General features: G+C 32.6%; 1 protein-coding gene across 3 annotated transcripts in view; it reads right to left on the bottom strand.

The window, feature by feature from the left end:
• Positions 1 to 15,526, bottom strand: part of LOC111041814 (galactosylgalactosylxylosylprotein 3-beta-glucuronosyltransferase S-like) — a 38,166-nt gene that overhangs the window by 7,013 nt on the left and 15,627 nt on the right. The window contains exons 1-2 of one of the 3 annotated variants that reach the window (XM_022326247.1): positions 14,731 to 15,186; positions 5,910 to 6,645 (exon numbers count right to left, since the gene is read on the bottom strand). In XM_022326247.1, the coding sequence (XP_022181939.1) occupies positions 5,910 to 6,389 (480 nt within the window). In that variant the 5' untranslated portion in view covers positions 6,390 to 6,645; positions 14,731 to 15,186. Of the gene's footprint in view, positions 1 to 5,909; positions 6,646 to 14,730; positions 15,187 to 15,526 lie in introns of those variants that run through there. The other 2 variants (XM_022326246.1, XM_022326245.1) reach the window with 2 other exon arrangements.

Raw genomic sequence — 15,526 nt, 5'->3', positions numbered from 1 at the left:
TGAAGTAAGTACTTGGGAATTTCAACAGTTTGAAAAAAATCTTCCTTTATCATAAAAAATGTATGATTTCAAACAACTATTTCATGAATATTTATTATTTACCAAGTTTAATGGTCTAATTAAACTATAAAAAGAATAGTTATAGGTAGGTAAAATTGTATTTTTATAAGTGTGTTTTTATCATTAATCATAAAAGTATCCATACCAAACATAAAATGTATTCACTTAAAATTTGTACAAACTATTTGTTTAATTATTTCTCCGGTATTCAAAAATCGTTATTCATTAGGTACCTAATTAACTTATATTAGGAATCGATACTGAACGTTTCTAAGGTTCAATATAGGCAATTTTCTATCCGTGCATGTGTGTCGTGTAAATGTTTGCGTAGTAACAAATCACAGGTATGCCGTGTGAGTATTTGAATAGTGAAGGGCTCTTTCATATGTACGCAAATATTAATAATGTGCTTTAAGAATGCTTTATTTTGTTTTTTTTCCTAAAAGTCCTAACTCATAAGTGTGTATGACTGAAGTGGACCACACGCGTACACGTACGACATATCAAGAAAGGGCCGCGGTCGTAAACAGTAGAACATAAATTATTTATAATGTTTTGTCAAAAAGTTTGGAAATTTCATACAGGAATCCTTATAATGTTTTATTATGAATATTTATAATCATTATTAAAGATGCATGATAGGTACACTTTTTTTACGAGCATTTCATGTTCAATTTTTGACAAAAACAAATGGACTTCAACTTTTCCGTTTAATGCCTAGATATGTATTTTAGAATTTGTTTTTTTGTCTTAAAGTATCAATCTCTGGTCAATTGTATATCTGATAACATTTTTGTGTGGAAAATAAAACAAATTTAAATTGCTTATAAAGTTTACTTGAAAACGATACTTCCACTTTATTGAATTTGAAACTCTTAAATACTTTTAAAAAAACACAGCCGGGATCGAATCCCTTTAAGAGTTATAACAGTAACTACTAAATACTAATGAAAATAAATATAAATAAATACTATATTTTATTATAAAAATATAGAATACTCAAGTTTATTTTAAAATTTAAATTAAGATATAAACCATATGTACATTGTACCTACTTTCAATGTATTATAAGAGTATTTGATCAATGACGTGATTGCCGATTGACATGATTAAAGAAGCCACTCATTAAAGACACTTCAAAGGTTTCTCTAGGTTAAAAAAATTAATTAACACTAGAGTCTAGTGACTAGACCAAACAATAATGTATAAAACATACTTCTAACTCAAAATTTTCAAGTAACAATGAGCAATGAATGTATTGATTTTAGAATGTGTATGTGTATGTGTGTGTGTATGTGTGTGTGTTTTGTATCTGTGTACACGATAAGTCAAAATAATTCTTTGATTTTTATTTTTTAACTTCATTATTTTTTCTAGAGGGAAAGTGAATCTAGTCAGTGCTTTCAAGTTAGCACCGGAAAAAAACAAAAAAAATATAATGAAAAACAGGCATTTTCATGCAAAATAAATTTGTAGTGGAACTCTAAAAAAATAATAACTGTAGATACATGATATTTTCACCAAATATTTATATTAACATTTTTTAAGCACAATACTATTTAAAAAATATTTATACTCTTTTGAGCTTTTTATAAGCTAAGAAAATTTAGATTTTTATTAGTTTTTAAAAAATTGTATCAATAACAATTTTTCGCTCGCAGAACTGAGGGGGGGGGGGAGGGGTAAGAAATAAAAGCTCAGACCGTCTCCACTCATAATCGTTTTTTATCGTGTACCTAAAACGATTTAACATTGAATTCAAATTTAACACACCTATTACAATAACAGTGACCTACTGAATTACGAGGTAGGTACACTCAACACGACTATACACTAGAACTATTTTTTTTATTATTATGAAGGTGTGCAATAAATTGAGTATTTGTGTCAAACACCTAATGTTTATATATATATATATAATATGTGTATATAATTGTGCAGTCACCAAATCGTATGTCAAATATTATTTAATACACACTCTTCAGCATATATTTGTGGGTAATATTATACACCAAACATTTAAATTGTGACCACCACCGATACGCTCGGCGTGGCCACTAACACTTAGCGCAAATAATGGTACCTACATCACAGTTTTCACTATTGTTTTTTATAGCAATTAGGTAGGTTATCTGGGCATATTATTCAATTTTCAAAATACTTAATAAGGTAGATCTATGAATTGCATAACGTATCTGTTATATTTTATGAATAATTTAATATAAAATAGGTACGTTAAATGTTATTAAAAAAATGTGCACAGCTAAGTAAGGTACCTATGTAATTTGTTTATGTTGGATTTTAAATTTATATCAATCTACTTAGATAGGTAATAGACGCGGTCAAAAGTGGACGGTCTATTTTTTTAAAAGTTTAGAAGTAGATTTTTTTATCTATATAAAACAAAATATGGTAGAGAGAAGATTTTGCTTTTCGATTGTTCACGATTTCGTTTAAGTAAGAAATTATTTACTTATATACTTATTACTTAACCAGAAGTAGGAAAACAGTCCACTCGAACAACTACGTAATTATTGGAGTGTTTGTCAATTATATATTAGTCATCAGGAAACGTTATTCATAAATTATTTGCCTATATTTCTAAAGAATTAAATTATCGACGTACATTCCAACTTCCAGGCATATATATATATATTATATAGGGAACCCGGCTTAACTGTACCCTGGAATGGAAATAGGTATATAAGTAATAATATTATAGTCAATTTAATGCTTCTTGGTTGATAAAAATTCCATTATGCAGATAAACATAAAACATAAATGTTATATTCCGAGCGACAAATAGGATTTATAATTGGTAGTTTAAAAAGGTCAAAATTGAAAATCTCAGTATTTTTCAAAATAATTGGAAAAAACAAAAATTAATTTAATAAAACGAATATTTTTTCTAAAATTCAGTTTTTAACGATGACGTCGATTTTGTTTTTTTGGTTAAACTCAAAAACTAATTAATCTATAAGATTCTTGAAATTACCATAAAATATTTTTATTAGCATTTTTTGTACATAATAAATCTTCTAAAATATTTTGACTTTTTTTGAGCTATTCATAAGAATTTTACATTTTCGATTGATTTTAGTTTTTTTTTTGCTACAAATGTCGATAAAAATATTTGCTCGGTAAAAAGTTTGGAATTTTAATACAAGGTTTATTATACCTTTTTTATCGTAGATATTAGTAAAGGTGCATGATAGGCACACATTTTTTATAAGCATTTTAAGTTCAATTTTTGACAAAATCCCCTGATCTTCAACGTTTTTGTTTAATACCTACCTAGTTATATATATTTCAGTATTTTACTATACGCATTAACGTTTTCAAAATATTGAGATTGATATTTTATAAATGCCTATTTATATTTAATATCGTTTGTCTGTTTTAGATATTATAAATAGTGAAATTGATTGCAATAATAAGTATAGGAGCAAAAGGCCAAATTTTTTTTTGTACTTAGTCTCACCAAGGGCCAAGCTCCCAGTGCTCCCACCCCCTTTTTTTTGGCCAATGATAATAAGTAATAACTAGTAGCAATTTATTTGTATAACAATAGACTGACATACCATCTCAGCTCAGAATCGTGCAATAATTTAATATTGAATTCAAATTTAACACACATACTATTTCACCTGTGACCTATACTCAATGACGAGGTACACTCGACTCCTACTGTTCAGCAGAGCGGTCACCTACTTTCCCCTCTTTATTCAGTTTGTCACATCCAATGCAAATGCAAAAAATCATTATTCATATTATCTATCTTTTGCGTGATTTGTGAGTTATATAATAATTTTATGTGTTGTCCTGACAGCGCCGTTTTTATCGAGAAATCCTTAAGTCGTGTCGATCACTACTGTTCGCTATGAATACTATCTACACGACAATTCTCACACCTTATAATTGTTGTATAACCAAAACACACAGGCTCACAAATAACTACTTCTATAAATTATTCATCTTTCCCCACCCCTCTTTATTACTGTACATATTATCTTGTTTGAAGACGACCGTCGCGTAATCGACCGTCACTTATTTTCCGTTTACCAACCTTGAAAGTTGACTGAGACCAACCAATGATCCATTATTATTATAGTAGTGTGTTTTTTTTTTGTAATATTATAATGATCTTCCCGCTGATGAGTCAAAATTGGTAGCACGGTTTCCATTTTAATAAAAAAAAAAAAGATTCGTTATCTGGCCGGTATGTTTCTTCTCATTTTAATCATTATAAGATTATCTATAATTTTTTTGATTTTTAAGATTATGTAATGTTTTAACTCGACGTCCACGATGGGCCCACTCTCGAGGTTCTTTCGTACTTATTCGTAATCCATGTTCTATAGAGACTGTTATTATTTTTATGGTCAATTATTCCCATTGAAACCGTGAGGAGTGGTGTGTATATTTATATGTTTATAATAGACGACCTGAATATTATTCTGAATCTATTATATTATTCTTACCCCGAGTTCGAATTCTTGGAACAACATATTTTAATTTTAATATAAAAATCTCCAGTTTATTCAAACAAATCAATTGAGTACAATTACTTTTTATTTTCTCTCTCCCATCGCACACCTACTTATCTCGTTCCCGGTTCGATAAATACTATTTCTACCACCTCAAAACATAATAATATACGTACAAAAATAAAAATTATCATAAAAGTTGAAAGTTTACATAACCACGAAAATCAACTAGAATCTGTAAGAAACAAAACATATTTTCAAATCAATTAAAATGGAAATGAGAAGATGAATTGGGAAGACCATTCAAAATATAAAAAAAAAACCAATCACTAGTTATTTTACCATTTTAACAAACTTTACATTGTATATTTAATTGTTTTTTGCCATAATATATGTACTCAAATTGTGATATATTTTCCATTGTGGATGGATGACAATGTTTGAATTTTTTTTATTTAAATTTTTAAAAAAAACAGTATAATATGATATATTATTGGTTATTGTTTAATAAACAGTCGGCGGAATCAATATAAATAAATACCGGGCTGAATCAAACGCCGGCGGAATTGATATAAAACCGGCTGAATCGATAAAACCCCCAAACAATTGCTAAAATTTAAATCAACCAAAGTTTAGGTGACTATATATTTCAACAATTAATTGACCAAGGAAGCATTAGGAGGAGGAGGTTCAAATTGGATAGTATACAAGCATCGGGTAGGGATAATTGGAGACAAGGTTGTATATTATGTCGGGATATAGTCCTATATAGTGACCGATCACCGATTTCACCTGAGACGAAAAAAAAGTACCAAATGGTAAAATCGATAGATTCTCACCAAACCAAACGTCCTAACCGTGAAGTTGAAATATTTCAAGTTTTGCGTGGTGTGGACGGTGTGGTAACTAAATATTTAATAGCATTATGATAATACGATAGACAAATATTAAAATTGAAAATGGTAAAAACACGACTCGACACGAAACGCAGAGCAGCGTGCAGTCGCCGGTCGGCCCAAGACTACGTTTCATCGTCTCATGATTTGAGCAATATATAAGTGCGATTTGACCTCGACGAATGAATACAACGATGAACATAATATCTACCTAGGTATCATGCCGATTGCCGGCTTACGCAAAATGGTCGCCATCGTCGCGATCGTCGTCGTCTATACAGATGTAGTAACTATATTATCGATCACCATAATACCTATACGTATACGCAATGAAAAAGAACGATCCAATGGTGTACGTCACCAGCCATTTTTACTTAAATATTTTCAAAAAGCGAACGATGTTCCCCGATAATCGACGTCCGTCGGCACGCAGTTAAAGCTACGAATTATAAATTCTGGTACTTACCCGGTCGGCGGGGCTGCGTAGATGATCGCGGGTTTCGCACACGGCGTACAGCTTGGACGTGCGTGGAGCCGAAGGGCCAATCAACTTGGACCGGCTTGGCTCGTTGTCAGCTGCCGCGGTGTTGGACGGTTCCTGGAGCAGCGACGAAGACGACAGCGGCACCACCGCGCAACACGCGGTCGCCGCGTAATTGAAGTAAAACGCCGCGGTGACCGTGGTGACGGTGGCCACGGCCAGAAACATCACCGCGGCGGTTTTCCACGTTTTCTTTAAGTGCATGGCGGCCGTCGTCGGCCGGACGACACCGGCTTTGCAACTGTTGTTGTTGTTGTTGTTGTTGTTGTTGTTGTGGTAGTTACATCGGCCCGACGACGGTGCATGCAGTTGCGTTTTGATTCCGCACCTGTAGCCGTTGTTGCTGTTGTTGCTGCTGCTGCTGCTGCTGCTTCCGCAGCTGCCGCTGTACCGGCGGTCGGTCATGACAACGCCGTCATCGGCGCGGTGAACCGGAAGTTATCGGGGCTGCTCCGAAATATTGTTGACCGGCGATTGTTGTTGGGCTGGCGACGCGTGGGACACCGGACAACGAACCGGAGTGGTAGTAACAACTGTGGTCGTCGTCGCCGTCGTCGTTGCGGGAGGCGTATTGCGGCGGCTGTCGTTGATTGAAGTGCGGTGACATGACTGTCGGATGATCACCGCGCCGCGTACTGCTGGCACACGACAGATTCCTCACCTAGAACACGTGTAAATCAGAACCTTGGTATGCGAGTATCGGAATATTGCGATTCGCGGTACAGCGATGGTAACTGCCGATAGTAAATTACCACGTATTCCTATTGCACTCTTCGGTGCTATACTTTAATTATATCGATGAGTCACGACTATCTCTAAGTCAAGTGCCCACTCGGGTTCTATAGACTCTGTTGAGCGGGAGTGCATTAAGTATTTATGTGTTCTTCAACGCTTAAACAAACTCTATCGCGCGAGCTAGGTTTTCCGAAAATGGCTTAACAATATTCTCATAGATGTCAATCATAAAATGTATATTACGCCCATATTCAGGAGGAGACTGGAGTGGGTAATTGGCCCCTGTGCATTTCCACCCACAGATTTTGAAACGCCAGATTAATAAGGGTAAGGTATGAGGAGGGGGCGTCCTAGATTCGTGTAATTGCCTTCTACCCTCAGGTGGGACTTACGGGACGGTCAATTATTATCAGATTTTTAAAAAAATTTTGTGTTTAAATATAATACAACGCAAGTATATTTTTCAGTACATTTGAACTAAAAAATATTTCATACAAATTGTTTTTAAATTGTCTTCACATTTTCTACCACCCTGTACAACTTACGAGCCGTATATAAGTTAGCAGCTTAAATTTAAAAAATTTGGATTTATACTTATTTTTTATTTTATGATTCGTTGAATTATAAATAGCCACGGGAGCCCAACATGCTCTTATGGCCTATATCATCTTGACGGCAGTGATAATTATTTCCAGGTAATATCATAATATATTATTAATTTAATATAACACAAGTGTAATAATAATATGTTATGTAATACTCAACTCACGTCTATAACTCTAATTAAATATTACGCTTTGAAGTACTCGTCAACATGTAATTGCACCTTAATGCACTCCAACTAAAAGACTGCGTACGCATACTTGAAGCCACGGGTTTTATTTTAAACGTAAAAGCATAATATACATAAGTCCTCAAACTCAACAATGCAATTTAAACGCCGTCCCCACCACCTTTCCTCGTGTGTTATCAATCGAAATTAAATTCCTGACGAGTCAAAGCAGAATTCCTTCGAAGAAAAGTTGAAGGAAAAAATGCTCTTTCAAAATTTTGAGTCTGTTCCTTCGGCCTCCGTCGTTCGATTAGTTATTTTGATATACCTTATGGCTTATACCAGAGGTATTCAAACTGTGCGTCGCGGCTCCCAGGGGCGTCGCTGGAGTTGTCGAAGAGCCGCGTAGTATAATTGAAAACCAATAAATATTTTTACAACAAATGTTTACTATTATCATTGAGGCACACCGGTTGGGAAACGTTGAACTGTCTACAACAATCATTGGCTAAATTTAGCTTTAATTTTTTGATTTATGTAATATGGTAAATAAATAATAAAAATAAATAATAAAATATAAATTACATTCATATAAACATTGATTTTTTTGTCATTTATAATTTGGTAGCCGTTAACATTTTGTGAAGACTTAAAGGAGCCGTGTGATAAAAAAGTTTGAATACCTCTGGCTTATACCTATACTATAATACGTTCGAGACTCGTGACTGCAGATAAATGTAAAATATATGATTTGTACATTTCTCACATATATTATATAATTATACAGTGGAATTTCTTCTACAGAAAAACGTAACTTGACATTTGTATACCTACAGTGTGCAGACCGGTGGAAAGTTGGAAAACTCTCAGATTTTTGGTTGAGATCACTTAATATAAAGATAGGTTAAAGGTTGCATTTTTTGTTGAATACCTTACTGTAATTTAAGACTTATTTTTTAAGCAAAAAGATCATCCTCTGTAAAAACAACAGCTGTCCACTAGGTATATATCAAAACATTCACGATACACTCATATTTTTGTTTTCAATGTGCTAACGAATCAGTTATATGAGCATAATACTGTATAATATATATATATGTGTATATTATGATTAATGATTTATAAAATATGTTGAATGCATTATAATATTTTTTTTTAAGTCGATTTGCTCATTAATTTAGTTTCGATTTTTAATCCAATTTCCTTCGTTATTCATTTTCCAAATAAATCAAAATAAATTTGATTTTTTGATTAACTGACATGATTATATGTTACACTATAATATATATGTGCAGTATACTATGAATAACGTTCGTTGAATATCATATAAGTTATAAGACTATTTCAAAATCATGATCTTTTTTACAAATTGAATTATAAAACATGCTGACGGTAATACGGTTCACGGCAATGAGAGAACATAGTAAAACATTTGGTAAAACAAATGTCTTACATTCCTATCAAAAAGTAAAAATAAGATTAATTGAGTCTAATACTTTTTTTAGAATCTAAGGCCACAACAGAAATATCTCACGACACGATTCATATTCTTGGATAATACGCGCTGGGTACACACATTACTTTATCAGGTAGAAGGAAGCAATAATAATATGTTCTGCAGTAGTAATTAACCTGGCTGGTAGTAGGTTTTTGATTTTCATCGTTTCTAACTGTTTCGGTGGACATATATAATGTATAATAGTATATACGGTTAAGTAAGTTTATACAATATACGATCGTATAACGTTGTGATAAATAATAAATTTGTGGGTTTGCCTGCGGCCTACATAGGTAATATTGTTATTAGGACTAATCAGTAGTTGCAAGTAGCTTGCAACAACCTAGTTAAGGCCTAAGGGGAAAGAGAATTGGAATACCTGACTGGTAGAATCAATCATCCATTAAAAAAAAAGAAATAATCATATTTAGAGGGATGTACTTAAACTTCAGTAGTATATAATAAAATATGATATAAACTATAAAGTGATTATTTTATAACTTTCTACCAGTAAAAATGCATTTTTATTTCTTAACACATTCTAATATAAGAAAATATACAAAATTGAAAATATCAATACAATTTTATTTTTTAAGGTACGATTTTGTACTAAGTTGTAGTGTTATGTACGATTCAAAATATAAAACATATAATGAATATACTGCAGGAGGTATAACTTTAAATATCTGAATATTAAAATATTATAGTTATTACTTTTTAATATTTATGAAACAAATACCTATAACACCAGTCAAAAGGTCATAAGTTATCCGGTAATGCCGGTCGTCTTAGGTTTCTTCTAAAAAATTCTTATTGCTACGAACTTTAAACGTAGACCCTATAGTCCCATCGTGTTGCCAACATGTTAATGCTTTGATACTCCGACCAAATTACGCCACTTCCTTGCACTATACCTATGTTATACTGCCTTACTCCGTAGTTTTCACGCTACACATTTGATACATTTGATATTTGATTTCAGCACAATTACAACTTGTCATAAAATAGAATGGTCTCATGTTTTCGCTGTGGCCAGTGGTTATAACTTATAAGTGTGGCGTATTTTCGTCGAGTCGTCAACCCGACTTGATGGAAAATTATTACACGCAATCCGATTTTAATTATATTGAGTCAACACTCAACGAAAACTGGCATTTAACAATAATAGTCTTTTCACAAGTCATTTCATTTAGATTCTAGTGGACCGGATTGACGAGGGGTTCAGTGTATATAGTAATATATAGTTTAAGTGTAATATGTTTTTTTGGTCTAACGTTCGGATCGTAAATCTGTTCGCTAACGCCAGCTGCGGTGTACCGACTATAACAACTCATATGGTACCGAAATACTAGCCATGCCACCAAATACTGACAAACTAGCGGTAATTCCACAGCTTATAATATTATATATTACTATTACAACGTTGTATAGAAAATTGTAAATATAATATTATATATATTATGTATGTGTGTGTGTAATAGCTAATATAGCAGTTTAATAAATTAAATGTCCCATCTTTTATATAGCACATAATCTACTTGACAGCGGACGCGTTCTAATATAGTGGACCCTCTGTATAGCGGGCATTAAAGATAATAATAACTATCGCGGTAGGAGTTGAATATTCGTCATTTTTCTCCGATCATGACAGTTTTGTATCAATTGTATGGATGCATTTATGAAATAGCAGGGACCCACCGTTTTAGGGCAAAATATTTAACTCATTCACGTATTTCTATTTTGATTCTGAGCGTGCTCAGCCGAACGATAAAAGTATTAGACTAACAATGATTATGTATTTATGTTCGTTAATATTATTTTTATTTTTTGGGGGTTTGTCATCATCTATTGGAGTAGAAAAAATGTTTCAATTTGGAAGGCAGTTCTGGTAGCAAAATCGGTTTTAGATGGTACTTAGTAGGTATTTCCTGTAATATTCAAAATATTCGGGAAAAACTAAAAAAAATATAACTGAAAAACGTAAATATTTACAGAATGCAAGTTTTTAACAAAATCTAATATGTTACTTTATTGCAGATAATTCAAAAATTAATTAGAAATGACCATAGATACTTGAAATGTGTACCAAATATTTATAATAGCAGTTTCTAGTCATGATATTTTTAAAAGTATTCTAGATTTTTTTGAGCAATTTATAAAGATTTTTGAAATTCGAACACTTTCATGTGCTAAAAACACCCAAAGTTGAATTTTTGAAAAATGTATAAATTATTTTCTCGTAGCTCATGAGTACAATTTTTAATTTTTATACGTAAGGCTCAAAAATGTAGTACAAGATTCCCGTAAGATGTTTTTGTTTATAAAAATATAGAAGGTAATTTTTATGAGCGTTTACGCACTTAAATAATAACGATTTCTCATCTAACAGTTTTGGTTTTTCTTTTTAAAAATTGATCGACATTCAAATTTTGACTAAATTGGATATTTAAACGAATAATAAATTTTCTTCTAACAATTTTAGTTATTTTGTTGTAATTCATACAATATTGATCATAATAAGGACTTAGCAACGAAGTAACTAGTTGCCGATTAACCGTTAGTGTACCTACTAGAATATAAAATATACTCTAACAGTTAAAATGGCTTAGGCTGCACACCAATTTATAACCATAATATGAAATCATATAATGTTTTATGCAATCTGCAATTATAAAATTGAACTTTCAACTCTCCAATCCATGCTGCCCCATAATAATTGCAATATCAAATATTATATTACATTTTTATACTGTACATAGTCAGATGAGAAGCAGTAAGTTTATAATAACTAACAAATAATAATTGATAATAACTGTTGTACAGAAAACTGAGGTTTATAATATTAATAATAATAGATGTATAAAATAAATAATCCACGTCACGCGTTCCACGTTGAACAATTTTCTCTCGAGAGATCATCGTCGTTAATGTTATTCACAGTGAAATTAAATATATATATATATATATATAATATATACCTATGTATAATCGTTTAGAACAAAACCTAATATTATACTGTACGCAGCCAAAAATAATATCACGCCACGCGACAACCCGTTGAACCTACCACTACGCGTGCCGAGGTGTTATTGTATATGTATATGTACCTAACCGGGTCATGCTACATAATAATACATAGTGTGCCATAGTGCTGCGTGTAGGCAAAGATGGTAATGGCTTATAGACCGTCACCGACCTGCGAATGACAAGACATCATTAAATGATGATATAATATATATTTAATACTCAAGACATTGGCTTAAGTATTCTATATTATTATTTTAAACTTTCATAATAGCCGATTTGGAATGTATAATAAATATTATATTTTATGAAATAATAATATTATGTCGATGCATCGGGGTTAATGTGACGAATCTAACGATTCCGATAGCAAACAAATTGTTTATAAAAAGAAAAAAATAGTCGAACGATATAATTTCTTTATTCTGAAATGACAAAATGAACCTTATGTACTGACTGTACTTATTTTAGACATGTATGTTAGGCTACCTGGCTACGGTATCGGATAGTGTACGGACTACGGAGGCAATGCACATTTTGTTTTATTTTCTAAATAGCTAAATTGGACTAAAATATTCTAATAATTACAATCTATTCACAAACTTCAAAACGTATTAAAAAGACACGAACCATAAAATAAGACAAGTGTTATAAGTATTGTAAAAACACTGTTGATAAGTAAAATAGGTACATATACCTTCAATCATTTGATTTAATATCTACCTCCGAGTGAATTCTCTTGAAACATTAGAGTACAAATATGTAACAAATTAGTTTTTCGAGTGAAGTTGAACAAGTTGGCGCGTGCAAACTGTGGAGCTCTGTTGATCGTAAAAATAATGTCAATGGTATATAGGTATTTATCGAAACCATAATAATATAATATAGAGTTAGGCAAATTTCCACAGCAGCACAGCGGTGGGTCATCGACAAACATTTTCAATTACTCGATTACGTTACAGTAAAATATATTTATAATACATATTGTCTTTATAGACGAGTATTATTATACTGTTATTGTATTACATTATTATAACATTTATAATATGTACAAGCACCTCTATACGGACTATTGTTCTGCAGCACCGCTCGCGGTGTGATAAATAAACGCCGTTGTCACAATATATTATAATAATATTAGAAATCTAAATATTAGGTATGTATATAATAGTATTGATAGGTACTTGTACGATAATATGTATGCTATCTACCGTAAATATTTGATCTAACGTAATTTCTTATTATTTGTTTAATGCAATCTACAAAAATGAATTCATCTATTTGTACAATTAATAGGTATGCCATACTTCCTATTTTCTCGCACGTTTTTGAAATTCAGCTACCTTTGCAATACGTCTCGATATATATACGATAGATGGTGTACCATTGTCCGCGACTTTTATAGTAAGTTGGTCTGAATATTTTTACACACTACGGTTTGTGTTTCCTTTATTTTAAATATTCAGTACCAAACATGGTATCTACGCGATATCACCCAAATTCAAACCACAATAAATTGCACTTTCCATTTGTATTGTAAGCTTTTTTTTTTAAGTACCTACAGAGTGAAATGTTTGCTCTCTTTTTTAATACATTAAGGGTTTAAAAATATTTCCTACTGAATATCGTTTTCTAATATTTTTGAGAACTTTTAAATTAAACATCACAAGCTGTTTCGTTTTTAATGTTGGTACACGTTTGTTCATTGGTTAACTAATTAATCACGGCCTTATAAAAAACGTACGTCTCTTCATTTTGAGTGCCATGTCGATATAATTAATAGCTCGCAGCCGAAACATTAATTATATTATTAAGAAATAATAACAGTTAAATCACGTATCATCCACACGACTCACAAACACAGACTAACATCGACTTATTGCAAAATGATAGAGTATAATATACAGGTATAATATTGTTTGGTACCTGAAGAATAAAGATATTGGTAGATACCTACAATTTTGTAAGCAGCATATTATATACTTAACCATCAAACGTGCGGTAGATAGCATATTGTTGCACTAGTACCTATTAATGTATAATAAGAGTAAATTATATAATATACAGTATAAATCGTGTATTATGACGTCCAAGGGACCGGGAAAATAGGTCATTATAACCGATAGTAATAACACTGATAACAACCAACATTTAATTAAAAAAGTTCAAAGAAAACAGTATAGGTACATAACCTATATTATATTTTTATCACAAAATGTTCAATCTAATTATGTATAATATTAGAAAGTAAAGTACCAATACATAATAGACACATTTAAAAATACAAATCTGTTATTACCTTTTTCAAAGTTTGTTTTTGAACTTCTATTATTAATTTCCATAAATTCAACAATGGTTGTACAATATTTTGGCACATGGCTCATAATTAAAATTATTATCATTGTCATAGACCGTTGAAAAAATATTACTCGAACTATAATATAACTAAAATCGTTATAAATAAAATAGTAACTATTTACATTCACCAAAAATTAAAGTCAGATGTTAGATCCGTAGGTTATACTTTACAATATAAGAACGCCATAACAACCGATAAAATGTAAGACAACATGCTATACGACATATTCGGAGTTTTTTCACAGACCTTTAATTTGACAGGTCATTAAACCCGGTGTACCTGTGTCACTTGAACCGATGTCGTTATAAACGATTTCTACTGTACATATATTATTTGTTATTCATGTATTGCTGTTTACCGTGTCCGTGTGATCGAATCCCGTTATATTTCCGACGATAAATCGCTGAGAACGGCGGCGGCGGTGTTTTTGAGCTTACCACGCGTGTTGTTTCCGCACACCGTACATTACGTCATGCAGTGTAATATACACACACGGACGACAGGAGCGGTCTTAGAATACTAGACACGACTGCTGCAGGTCACGAACATTTTTACCAAAATTTGAAATTTCAATTCTTCCGCCGTCTTCGCCGCGATGCGATGTCCCGCCGATGTATAAATACCAATAATTATAAAATATTATTGTACCGTCGATGCCGTAACATTATACAATATCAAATTGTTAACTATATAGGTGACCGCGATTAACTGAACGCCTCCGCCGGAGATCCGGACGGTATGTGTGTGTGTGTGTGTATGTGTGTGTGTGTGTGTGTGTAGGTGTGTGTGTGTGTGTGTGCGTGTGTGCGTGTGTGTGACGCGTGTGTGCGCTCGTCCCGCGTGTACCGCACTGGCTCCTGATATTATAATAACTTCCGTCTGCTGCACCGCTGTCTATCCGAGTGCGGCCATCGCACGGTGCAGGCCGGCGATGGCGCGGATCTAAAAATAGAACATAGTCACATCTCCTCTTCCACGTTGACTGTGCAGAGCAAACGGCTGCCGGAGACGGTGCCACGCGCGCGTGTAGGTACACCGCGGCGGCGGTGCGATGACGGCTCGGAGGGAAAAAAAAATTTTTCAGAGAGGGAGGGTGATAAAGAGATGGGGGGAGAGAGAGAGATGCGCGAGTGGAGTTTTTTACCTACTTTCAA

Source organism: Myzus persicae, unplaced genomic scaffold, assembly GCF_001856785.1.
Source record: "Myzus persicae strain clone G006 unplaced genomic scaffold, MPER_G0061.0, whole genome shotgun sequence".
NCBI lineage: Eukaryota > Metazoa > Arthropoda > Insecta > Hemiptera > Aphididae > Myzus > Myzus persicae.
Note: the sequence above shows the minus strand (reverse complement) of the source record. Positions and strands in the feature narration are given on the sequence as shown.